Source organism: Anolis sagrei, chromosome 2 (genome assembly GCF_037176765.1).
Source record: "Anolis sagrei isolate rAnoSag1 chromosome 2, rAnoSag1.mat, whole genome shotgun sequence".
In the NCBI taxonomy this organism is placed as follows: Eukaryota; Metazoa; Chordata; class Lepidosauria; order Squamata; family Dactyloidae; genus Anolis; species Anolis sagrei.
The window spans coordinates 281,977,032-281,990,043 of record NC_090022.1 but is presented as its reverse complement, the minus strand read 5'-3'; the positions used below and the strand labels follow the sequence as shown (position 1 = coordinate 281,990,043).

The 13,012-nt window shown below is 43.3% G+C and overlaps 1 protein-coding gene across 1 annotated transcript in view; it reads right to left on the bottom strand.

Annotated features, from left to right (window-relative positions):
- Nucleotides 1-1,211: 1,211 nt before the first annotated feature.
- Nucleotides 1,212-13,012, bottom strand: part of CPLX4 (complexin 4) — a 59,491-nt gene continuing 47,690 nt past the window's right edge. The window contains exon 3 of the mRNA XM_060760796.2: nt 1,212-1,987. Coding sequence (XP_060616779.1) covers nt 1,760-1,987 — 228 coding nt within the window. The 3' untranslated portion in view covers nt 1,212-1,759. The remainder of the gene's footprint in view (nt 1,988-13,012) is intronic.

The following is a 13,012-nucleotide window of genomic DNA, read 5'->3' as shown; positions in this document are numbered from 1 at the left end:
TTTCTTATTTTACTCTATTACTATTATTTTTATTACTACAATTTATTCTTCTTCTCTATTTATTATTGTCACTATTACATTTATTATTTTACTCTATTATTATTATTACATTTATTATTTTACTCTATTATTATTGGAAGGATACATGTGCACATTTACATTGAAGATGGTTAGAATAATGGTTTAATCAGAGTTTGACAGTCTTATCTTAAATTACAATTTTATGTAAATATTCAAAACCATGTAATCTACTGATGCCTCATTTAATGTAATTTTATTGGTATCTATTTTTATTTTGAAATTTACCAGTTGCTGCTGCGTTTCCCACCCTCGGCTTATACTTGAGTCAATACGTTTTCCCAGTTCCTTTGTGATAAAATTAGCTGCTTTAGCTTATATTCGTGTCAGCCTATACTTGAATATATACGGCATGTTAGTTTGGCTGAGGAATTAACTAATATCTGCTCAGGTTGGCACCAACTTTCCTGTATCTCAAGCAGAGACTGACCCCTTCATCTTGTACCACTTTGTGGTTTAAACTTACTTCTGAAGTCATGACAAGGAGAGATTGGCAAAGAAGTCAATGAGAGTATCTTCAGAAAGAATCATAGAACAAGAGTTGGGTTAAGAAAAAATGGATGGAGTTGGAGGATCACATTATTTGGGATGCTAGATAGGGTGGCTTAGATGTCATTAGATTGTATTTTTTCAACATGGAGTGGCCTGGCTAGGGGTGGTGGAAGTTTCTAATCCAACATCTAGAAAGCACACATTCCCTCTCTCTGTGCTGAAAGGTGTGCTGCCTCCTTTGCATCTGGTTATTTTTTTAGCTCAGCTATGATGCCAAATGTCGAGTCTAGCTTTAAATATTTGACAAAATTAGTTGGTTATGGTTTTTTGTGGAATGGAAATTAGATAAACTTCAACAAATTTCTGTATACTAGGCTATTTGTAAAACCCCAGGAGCAAAACCTGACAAAATATGGCAGCTATTGAAGGTGATGTGAAGTTATGCTCAGCCAGATAAACCTATACAATATTTTGTTTTGATGTGTTCAACAAATAATATATTCTGTGTTTTGAAACATCCTGTGTTTCAAAAGTCACGTGGCTCCTTTTGCATTCTCCCCTCCATAAATCATTATTATTCCCTTTCAAACTGACCCAATATATTGACACTAAATCTATGTTTTATACAGGACAAGACATGATCCCTTTATAACACAATATTTATTGTCCTTTTACTTCACAACATCATTGTACGCTGTATACAATTGATATCCCTTTATTTCAGAATGTTACTGCTCATCAAAGGCCATATGCAAAATAGATTTCACACATCTTTAAACTTCCCTAGCTAAGAAACACTTTTCTAATACCCAACTGAATGAAAACTATTATATCTTTCTTAAATCCGGGAAAATGAAATTATTGAAAATTGTCATAAAGGCGTCTATCATACTTAACAAGGTGAATTTTATCATGCAGTTCACAACCTGGAAGTATGGTGTGCTTTTGTGAACACTGAGCAAAAAGTTGTTTTTTTAAGTGCTGCCAGAGCTTTAAGCTCATTGTCTGCAGTTTTGGAATCCCACCACCTCTTTGTCAGTAGATACATCTGATTTGTTTGTTTGTTTTACATTATTTGGAAAGGAAACCCTGAAACACTTCTGATACAAATACAAATTGGCAAGTGAGCAGTGGGAGTAGCCATACATGGCTAGTGAGCATCTGTACACAGATCTTGTCACGGTCTTGACTACATTACAGAACACTTCTCTTCAGCTGCCTGCTTAATATCAGTGAAAGTAGCTTGGGCCTTCTCTTTGATAGTGTCCATGTCCATATTTTGGAGGTTCTGAAACTGTCCCAGAATAGAATCTTTGTCTTCCTCTTCTACTTGATCTTCAGCCACCATTTTCTGGAGGTCTTCTGGCAAATCCACGTCGTCACCAGCCATCTGGATTTGATTCTCATCCAATTCACTCTGAGATGGAAGGGATGGGGGAAGGAAAAAAGAGAGACAAAGCAGAAGAACTGTTAATACGGATATGAATCAACCGTGAAGCCAACAAGAAATTGAAAGTCATTTGGGAAGATCAAGAACTTGAACATCGTTTCCATCCTAAAAATCTCGGTGTCACCTTAAAACGAACACTAGCATATAGGAAACACTGCTTGAACACCAAGCACAAAGTAGCTGCACGCAATAGCATCCTGCGAAAACTTACTGGCTGCACATGGGGTGCAGATCCAAAATTAATAAGAACACCAGCCCTGGCCTTGTCTTACTCAACTGCTGAGTATGCCTGCCCTGTTTGGCATAGGTCTGCCCATGCAAAGCAGGTGATTATAGCATTGAACGAAACATGCAGAATAATCACAGGATGTCTTAAACCTACACCTGTTGATAAACTCTACAAGCTAGCTGGCATTGCCCCCCTCCCCCAATGTAGGACAGGAAGTTGCTGCTAAATGTGAGAGAAATTAAGTTGAACACTGTGAAAGCCATCCACTACATGGCTACTAGCCTCCTCCCAGTAGACTCAAATCAAGGAAAAGCTTTATGAGAACTACCACTCCTCTTGGCATCCCTCCAGCAACAGCAAGAGTATACCTCTGGGCAGCTAAACCAGGAAACCCCAACTGGATGGACTCCCGTGAGGGTCTTCCTCCAAGGGCAAACCAAGAATGGGCAACTTGGAAGTCCCTGAATAGACTCAGAAGCGGAGTGGGCAGATCAAAAGACAACCTGGCAAAATGGCACTGCCTAAAAGAATCCCATACCTTGTGTGACTGTGGAGCAGAACAGACAACTCTGCATCTGTATGCTTGTGCAGTATGCCCTGCCTCATGTACAGAGGAGGAATTGTTGGAGGCTACAGACGATGCTGTTGCTGTTGCCCATTTTTGCTCAAAGGATATTTAATCACCTGCACACCTTCTATTTTTATCAGTTTTATACTAATTTATGCAATGCTTTTGATACAAAATAAACAAATAATAAAGTTACCAAAGATGTAATTTAAATTTAAATCATTTTAGCTCATCAACCCAAATTCTGTGGAAACCTGGGTAATGTGTGTCGCAATGAAGGTTAATGTAGACATTCACAGACATGGAAGACTTTTGCCTTTGACCAAGAAACAAACTCAGTCATTTGTATTTTGCAAAGTTTATATAAAAGAACATATATACATACAGAGTCCAAATATTCTCTTTGAGACACAAGCCTTGTGTAACTCCAAACTCTTTCCAGCAAACTCCTCCGATTCACCAAACACACCTCTCCAACAATCCAGCTCCAACAACCCACAGCAAGGAATAGTACTTTGCTCCTTTATTCTCCTAGCAGCTGCCCCACCCTGGATGTAACCACACAATGTTGGCTAGGTGGTTTGGCTCACTCCTTACTGCATTGATCCTTACGCCACTTACTGCTTGCTACTTAACAATGTGATCTGTATAAAGTCAGATATTTTCAATTGGATGAGCTATCAGAGTTCTGTAATCCTAAATAAGGATAATGCTCCATCCATATTTATGGGAAGCTCAGAAGCAGATGAAAGGCCTTCCCTCTATTGCAACTGCCACTGCCCTAGCATCAGAGGGAGAGAAGAAGAGCAGGCAGATCTCCATCATGCTTAGCCCAGAAAGAGACGAAAGGACTTCCCTCCATCCTGATGGTCACTGCTCAGGCCTCAGAGGGAGAGAAGAAGAGGCAGCCACAGTTCATCATGCCCAGCTGCAGAAGCAGAGGAAAGTCCTCTATCCATCCCAACTGCAACTGCCCTTGTCTCAGAGGGACAGAAGAAGAGACAGTATTTGCTGAACTTAATCCCCTCTTCCTTTTGTGTCATGCCTTAATTAGTCTTTAAGCCTGAGGGCTGGGAAGTGTTTAGTTCTTTTACCCATAAAGCACCATGTACAGGAATGGTGCTATATATGAAAAGGGAGGAGGAGGTGGTGGTATTAGTAGTCCCAAGGAACATAATAGCATATATCCCTAAGTAAACCATCAGAGAGGATTGTGGTGCATTTGACAGAGGAGGAGCAAAGAGCTGAACTGTAATCCATCCACCTTTTATGCTATTGAACATTAGGAAATACAGTTTAGGTATCCAAAGAAAAAAGGTAGCAGGAAAAAGTTACCAAGCAAATACACAGGCCAATGGATACTCCACCACAGACTTCAGAAGAGCTGCAAGACCAAGAACAAGCCATGAGAGTAAAGACAAAGATCCACTCAGAGGAAAAGTGTTCTTGCCATACATCAAGGGAACCACTGACCACATAGGGAAACTGATGAAGAAACACAACCTACAAACTATCTATCAACTGACTAAGAAAATCCAACAAATGCTATGTCCAGCAAAGGACAAGAGGGATCCTCTCACCTCTGCAGGAGTCTATTTTATACCATGCAGCTGTGGACAAGTCTACATAGGGACCACCAAACGCAGCATTGCCCAAACACGAATCAAGGAATATGAAAGACACTGCAGACTAATCCAGCTAGAGAAGTCAGCCATAGCAGAGCACCTGATGAACCAACCTGGACAAGAGCATATTATTTGAGAACATAGAAATGCTGGACCACTCTAAACAGGCATGTAGCCGGGGGGGGGGGGGCTTGGGGGGGCTTGGGGGGCTTCAGCCCCCCCCCCCGAAATTCTCATGGTGGTTCGCGAAAAGCCCTTACTGGTGCATTATTTAAACTGTTATGTTTATTCATATCGTGATCTGATCACCATACTCAATATATTTATTTATTTATTTATTATTTAAACTTATATGCCGCCACTCCCCTGGGGCTCGGAGCGGCTTACAAGGATAGCTAAAATCTAACAAAGTTTAAAAGCAATTTAAAACAATTTAAAAACAACAGTATCAAACATTAAAAGCCTGTCGGAACAGGTATGACTTACATGCCCTGCGGAAAGCTGGTAAGTCCCGCAGGGCACGAACTTCAGGTGGCAGAGCATTCCAGACTGATGGCGCCACTGCTGTGAAGGCTCTGCGTCTGGTTGCCGTTAGAGGCAAGGTCTTGACACTGGGGACTTCCAATAGATCTTGGTCCTCAGAGCGGAGGGATCTCTGGGGTTGGTAGGGGGTGAGACAATCCCTCAGATACATTGGCCCCAGACCATGCAAGGCCTTAAAGGTGAGTACCATCACTTTGAAAGTGATCCGGTGCTCAATTGGTAACCAATGCAGCTGTAGTAAGATTGGTGTTATGTGGCATCTCATCGGAATTCCCGCAAGAAGCCGAGCAGCTGCGTTTTGTACCAACTTGAGCTTCCGAATCACCGACAGAGGGAGGCCAATGTAGAGGGCGTTACAGTAGTCCAGCCTTGAGATGACCGTGGCCTGGATCACCGTAGCTAGGTCGTCCCTGGACAGGTAGGGGGCCAGCCGTCTAGCCTGCCGCAGGTGAAAGAAGGCGGTTTTGATCACGGCGGAGACCTGGGCCTCCATTGTCAGCAGAGGGTCCAAAAGGACTCCCAGACTCTTTACCAATGATGACGGGCGTAACGCCTCGCCATCCAGGGTGGGCAGATGGATGTCCCCACTGCCTGGTCCACCCAGCCATAGGATCTCCGTCTTTGCTGGATTCACCCTCAACCTGCTGGCACGCAGCCATCCAGTAACGGCCTTGAGGCACTGATGGAAACAATCGGGTACAGAGTCCGGTCGGCCTTCCATCTTCAGCACCAGCTGAGTGTCATCGGCATACTGATAACACTCAAGCCCAAAACCTCGAACCAGCTGAGCAAGTGGTTGCATATAGATGTTAAACAACAGAGGGGAGAGAATGGCCCCCTGAGGAACCCCACAAGATAGAGGGGACCTCTCAGAGACCAGGCCTCCCCTCTCCACTCGCTGTCCACGGTTGTGAAGAAAGGAGGACAGCCAGTTTAAAGCTGTCCCCCTGATTCCAGCAACAGCAAGGCAGTGGGTCAAGAGATTGTGGTCGACTGTGTCAAATGCTGCTGTGAGATCCAATAGCACGAGCAGCGCTGACCCGCCCTGGTCAAGCTGGCATCGAAGGTGATCCGTGATGGAGACCAGCACAGTCTCTGTCCTGTGCCCTGCACGGAAGCCAGATTGGAAGGGATCTAGTCTGGCTGTGTTGTCTAGGAATTGCTGCAACTGCTCCGCTGCTGCCCTCTCAATCACCTTGCCCAGGAACGAGAGATTTGAAACTGGGCGGTAACTGGAGGGAACCGAGGGATCTAAATCTGGTTTCTTCAGCAAAGGAGAGACCACCGCCTCTTTTAAACCCTCTGGAAAGACTCCTTGCTCAAGGGAGCTGTTTATGATCTTCAACAGAGGGTCACGTAATCCCTCCAAGCAGGATTTCACCAACCAAGAGGGACACGGATCGAGGGAGCAAGTGGTCGGTCTAGCTGCAGCTATGAGCCTATCGACAGCCCCTGCATCCAGCAGGATGAACCGGTCGAGGATGGGCCCAGCAAGTGGCCACGGGGTCTCAAGTTCTCTCACTGTATCAATTGTGGCAGGGAGGTCCCGGCGAAGTAGCGAGATCTTGTCTGCAAAATAGCTCTGAAAAACCTCGGCTGGAGGGGCCTGATTACCACTTTTTGGGACGGTAGGAACCGTCGTTAGAGATCAAATTATTTTGAACAATTTTGCCGGGCGTGAGCTAGCAGACGTTATCAAAGAAGCATAATATACTCGCTTTGCCTCAGTGATAGCATGCTCATAGGATTCCCTGAATGCCTCATAAGCTGATCTCGATGCTCTGTCACGGAGTTCTCGCCACACGCCCTCCAGCTGTCTCTTTTCCCGCTTCATCAGTCGAAGTTCCTCGGTGAACCAAGGAGACCGATTTCGGCGGGGTCTGAGAGGGCATCTAAGGGCGATCTCGTCGAGTGCATTGGATAGCCTGATGTTCCATGTGTCCACCTGCACATCGATTGAGTCACTGGCAGGCTCCAGATCCCTCAGAGCATTCCGGAACCTACTGGGTTCCATAAGTCTCCTTGGGCGAGCCCAAATTGGCTCGGCGCCCTGGCAGCGTGGGTAGGCATGCTCCAACCGGACTCTCAGTGCGCAGTGATCCGACCATGGAACCTCTATTGTGGAGGCTTGGGTCACTTGAATTCCTGTGCTGAAAATCAAATCTAACGTGTGCCCCGCCCGATGCGTGGGCCCAGTAGTACAGAGGGAGAGTCCTAGTGTCTCCATGGTAGACACTAGGTCCACAGCCGCTAATGAACAAGAGTCAGCATCAGCGTGGATATTGAAATCCCCCAAGACGATAAGTCTGGGGAACCTCAGGGACCACTCTGACACAGTCTCAAGCAGCTGGGATAGGCTGTCCGCTGGTGTGCTGGGCGCACGGTACACCAGCAGAAAGGCTATGCTCTCACAGGAATCCTACACCAGGCCAACACTTTCAATGCCAGAGATGCTCAGCACAGGAACCGCCCTAAGAGAAAAACTTCTCATATGCATGGGGGTATTGGGGTAATGATACAAAAAGTTTGCTAAGGTAAACCCTCTTTCACTCAGACTCAGCCTCCCCCCCGAAACTCAGCCCCCCCGCCCGAAACCCCCCCTGAAAACTTTTTAGCCCCCACCGAAACGAAATCCTGGCTACGGGCCTGACTCTAAAACATGTCAGACAACAAAGAGAAGCCATTGAAATCCACAAGCATGTGGACAATTTCAATAGAAAGGAAGAAACCATGAAAATAAACAAAATCTGGCTATCAGTATTAAAAAAAACTCTAACAGTAAATAAAGAGCAACACTCAAAAAGTAGTGGAATTCCAGACAAGACTCAGTCGTGGCCAGCTAATCACCACCCAACAAAGGATTCCCCCAGACAGTAATCAACCAGGCTTTAAAGCTGCAGGGCCACTAAATGCTAATCAAGGTGGCCAATTGCAACATTCACACCTATTTATTTATTTCAAATATTTGTGCCTTGCCCTTCTCTAGCCCCAAAGGGGACTCAGGGTGGCTTACAGCCAGCTGCAATTCGATGCCCCCCCCCCCCATATACAAACAGACAAAACAACAGTTACAAAATAGGTAAAAAATTAATTTAAATTAAAAATAATTTAAAATAGTGCAAATTAAATTGGTTGGCCATATCTAAATCCAAGTTCTATGATCATCAACTTAGTCCGAAGCCGGTCCATTTTCCATAGCATTGTCATCATTTTTATCGTCACCTACCTCAAACAGGCAAAGAGTTCTTTCTCCCACTCTGGACATTCCACAGGTATATAAATCCCATTTTCCTAGTTTCCAACAAACCTCACAACCTCTGAGGATTACTGCCATAGATACAGGTGAAACATCAGGAGAGAAGGCTTCTGGAAGATGGCCATACAGCCCAGAAAACTCACAACAACCCAAATATAAGTGACTCTCACCAAGAAAACCCCACAACCGGTCTGCTTTGGGGTCTCCATAAATTGGGGACCTCACGGCACGCAACAACACAAATAACACAAGTAAATATGAATGATTTTCTGTGTCTCACTCTCTGCAATGGTAGATATTTGGAGATTGAAGGAATATTTCGTTTGGAGAAGATTTTTTTAAATTGGGGAATGCACGCTTTTTTTCTGCCTCCCTTTTCCCATAGCTACACTCCTGGTAAAGCTAACAGGATGAAGAAGGTTGGATTTCCACCCCTTTCTTAAGCCCTCAATATTTCTCATGAAATGTTAACTGGCTTGGAACTCTGAACTACACCTTCAAGATAAGAAAGCAGTGAGCCAACCACTGGCAGAAATGGATGGAGGGGAATAATCACCACCACATCTGGCTCCTACTATTAACTGAATCGGGACTGTTTGGCAGGAGTCCACTTGCTGGCTTCTATTCATGCTTGTGTGTTCCTTCTTACTGTTACAGGAATACAGACTAAGTTAAAACATGGAGCTCTTGAACTGCTGCAAATTAAAGCTTGTAGGGATGTAGCTTAATTGGCAATGAAATGTTTTCGCTTGGGAAGCTGTGGAAAGGGCTAACTCAAAAGGACACTAATAACAGCTGCGGAGGATTGGAAACCCAGGTCCTCTTCCTTTCTAGCAAGTTACCTGCTTCCCCCTAATTATTAAAAGCAGCATGAGTCACTTTTCCTGACGCCTCCCCCTTGTATTCCAATCCACGTTTACTGCCCCATTCATTTTTCCACTACATCATATTTGCCAGACTGCATACTTTTTTTTGTTATGGCCTGAGAGGTAAAATAATGAACAATAAAAGAAAATTTCACAGAAATGTAAATCTGGCTCGCTTCGTTACATTTGCAGGGCATGCCAAGAGAGTGAAACGGTTCTCTGAAGGCTCTTACCAGACCAAAGTAACCCTCAACTTCATTTGATGCCTTCTTTGTTTTGCCACCTGCTCAATGGGAGCATAGTTTCTCACACCAAATAAATGAAATTATAGTCTCATAAGAAACTATTAATCACAGCACTTGTTCAAGGGCATACAAAAACAGTAAGAACTGGCTGTTAAATCTGACAAGAGCTCTGCTGCTCCGGTCATTGCTTTCACAGCCAACTGCAATTTTAGCCAAAATGGTACAAAAGAGGTCATAGGTATGGCAAGACTAAGGCCTCTTCTACACTGGTCCTATATCCCTGGATCTGATCCCAGATTATCTTCTTATGCCAGATTATTTGGCAGTGGAGACTCCTTTAATCTAGTTCAAAACAGATAACCTGGGATCAGATCCTGGGATATAGAGCAGTGTAGATAACAATACTAATAATAAAACTTTATTTGTATACTGCCCTATCTCCCCGAAGGGACTCAGGGGAGTTTCAAACATATTAAGGAAAACTTTCAATTGCCAAGAAGAAAATCATACAAACAAATAAAAATAAAGGCATCACGAGACAACAAAAATCCTACTAGAACACAAGAAAAAATTAAACCAATTGCAATTATAACTCCATCAGACAAGTTTCAATAAAACCAATGGCTAGGACTACAAAATGGGCATGGTCAACTAAAAAAGGGCTGGACAAGGGATAGTGCAAACAGTGTTTCATACGGCCAGGAAAGTGGGCAAAGTGCAGAACAGAGTACTAACAGATGACCTAGACACTGGGACTGGGGACTAGTCATTCTCAAAAAACTGCTACAACATCCAGGTTTTCAGGTCCCTACAGAAGGAGGATAGTGTGGGGGCTTGCCTAATCTTCCTGGGGAGGGTGTTCCAAAGTCAGGGGGACACCACCGAGAAGTCCCTCTCCCTTGTCCCCACCAATTATACATGCGACAGAGGCAGAAAAGTGAGGAGAGTCTCCCTGGCAGATCTTTGAGCCCGTGCCGGACCATAGGGGGAGATGTGATCACAAAGATAGGTAGGGCCCAAACCATTTAGGGCTTTGTAGGTCATAACCTACACCTTGAACTGGAACTGGAAACTTATTGGCAGCCAGTTAAGGTGCTTTAATAGGAGTGTCGTGTGCTCCCTATACTTAGCTCCAGTTAGAAGCCTGGCCGCCAATCTTTATACCAACTGCAATTTCTGGGCTGTCTTCAAAGGCAGCCCCACATAAAGTGCATTGCAGTAATCCAATCTGGAAGTAACCAAGGCATGGACCATTGTGGCCAAGTCCAGCTTCTCAAGGTATGGTCACAGAACGAACCTAAAACTCTATACCACCTAAAGCTACCAAATCAGGTAACCTGCTGCATGCTGATGGTGACAACTAGTGTTGCCAGTTCTCATGGCCTGTCCCAATATTTCATTCTCTAAATGGAAGTGTGGACTCACATAATCCAGTTCAAAGCAGATATTGTGGGTTATTCTGCCTTGATATTCTGGGTTATATGGCTGTGTGCAAGGGCCCTAAGTGGGGATTTACTGGGAGCAGGTTTTAAAAGTACCTAGGTTTTCTTGGGAGGAAGGGGCTGCTAATTTTGGAGTAGGGGAAGTTGGGGAAGGAGAGATCACCAGGAGAAGCTAAAAAGTTGGCTGAAGCATTCATATCTTCTAAATCACAGACTTCCAAACATTTCACCCTTTACGCATGCATCATTTTGTGACATAGTAGTGTTATTAGCAAATCAGAGATTAACCAACCCCTTATGAGAGAAAAATACACAGAACTTATAATAATGAAATGTATGGAAGGACAACATATGGTATTTATTTATTTATTTATTTATTATATTTATAGCCTGGCTTTCTCAGCCATACGGCGACTCAAGGTAGGTTACAGATTGGCACAATTCGATGTCAGGCATTCATAAAAGTGCCATTCAAAACAATCCACATTACAATATAAAACTTAAATAAAAACCGTTAAAGCTTATAATAATCGGTGTCATCTTATTAAAAACGTTATCCAGTAACATTGTCTGGTCATTCCATGTTCATCATTCATAGTTCCGTGTTATCTATTCCACTGCATTCTCAAAAGCTTGCTCAAAGAGCCAGGTCTTTACTTTTTTTCAAAAAGTCAGGAGGGAGGGGGCCACCACTGAGAAGACCTTGTCCTTCATCTCTGCCAATCGCACTTGTGAGGCAGGCGGGATCGAGAGCAGAGATTCCCCAGATGATCTTAAGCTCCTAGATGGTTCATAGGAGGAGATATGTTTGGACAAGTAAGCTGGGTCGGAATCATTTAGGTATGGTATCGCATGAAAGCCTTTAAAAATACACATGGTTTGTAAGATATTAGCATACCTTCCCAAGCTGTTTGTCATTTACGAGTAGCAATATGTAAATATGTGCAAAAAACTTAGCTATTTCTATCTTGGGCTGCTCCTTTGAGGTATTGGTGACATCATAGAATACTTCTTAGAAAGATCAGAAGCCTCTTTATGACCTCATAGAATTCCTCCATGCCTGATTGGCTGATGATGTTGCCCATATGAAAGCACAATTGACCACCATACAGTAGGGATGATTCTTCCAGGCTATTACTCCTATGTTCTTCTCTTGGGAATGGTCTTGTCTTTAGTCTTCCTGTCAGTTGGCTTTGATTTTGATTGGTCAGCACAGGAAGCAGAGCAATCACTTAGGAGAGAGGCATCTAAAAGTCTTTATTGTTCAGTTTGTCAAGTATGCCGGTGTATTTTTGGCTCAGACAATATCCGGAGGTACCTAAAGAAGCTGTATGTTAGTGGTGCAGTGCTATTCATTGGTTTTTCTATACTCTACATTTCACTCATGAAACTCATGAAAAATGTTAAGGTAAGTTTTAAATGTATGAATTATACAATGAAGGGTGTGCATTAAAATAATTTGCATATTTCTAGTGAAAAGGTATTTACATGGTTCCCTAAGCCTGCAAGAAGAACCTTACAAAAAAGTTGCAGCACTTTTTACAGATCTCCTCCTTGTATTTAGTGGCAGACTGACACTTTGAGAAAATGTAACTTTAGTCTGTGCTTTCTGTGCTTGCTATCTACACATCAAGCAACTGTTAAGAGACACAAAGGTAGAGAGCGTAAAACAAAGTGGCCATTTTGATAAACATCTATTTATTTTTTCCTTAAGTAGATACAATTATCTTGTTTTGTCATTTTTCTCAGCTCAGTCATGACATGACCGAGACACCAGCTGCTTCAAAAGTGAAAAACAAATTGACCAAGAGAAACATAAAAGTGCATGGATTGTTGGTGAAAAACACCTACATGAATAAATACATGATATATGTCATGCATCATGAGAGGAAAAAACCGAAATCTAAATTAAGAACAAGAAGAAAGATCTATGAAACTGAAAGTGACGCTTCCCTCCCAGTGTGCTGCTGCCACGATTCCGGTCAAGACAGTGCATGAACCTCAAGAGTGGAAAGCCTCCCTCTTCCCATGCGCCAACCATCCTTCATGTTACAAGCAGTCTGTAAATGACAACGTAAATGACAAGTCAAGCCTCAACGTGGAGATCAACACATGTTGGGATGAATATTAAAGATTGTACTTGGTAAACAATGCTGTGGTTTTTCATATGATCCTGTTATCCTAGTCCACATTACTCATACTAAAGTGTGATTGAAGT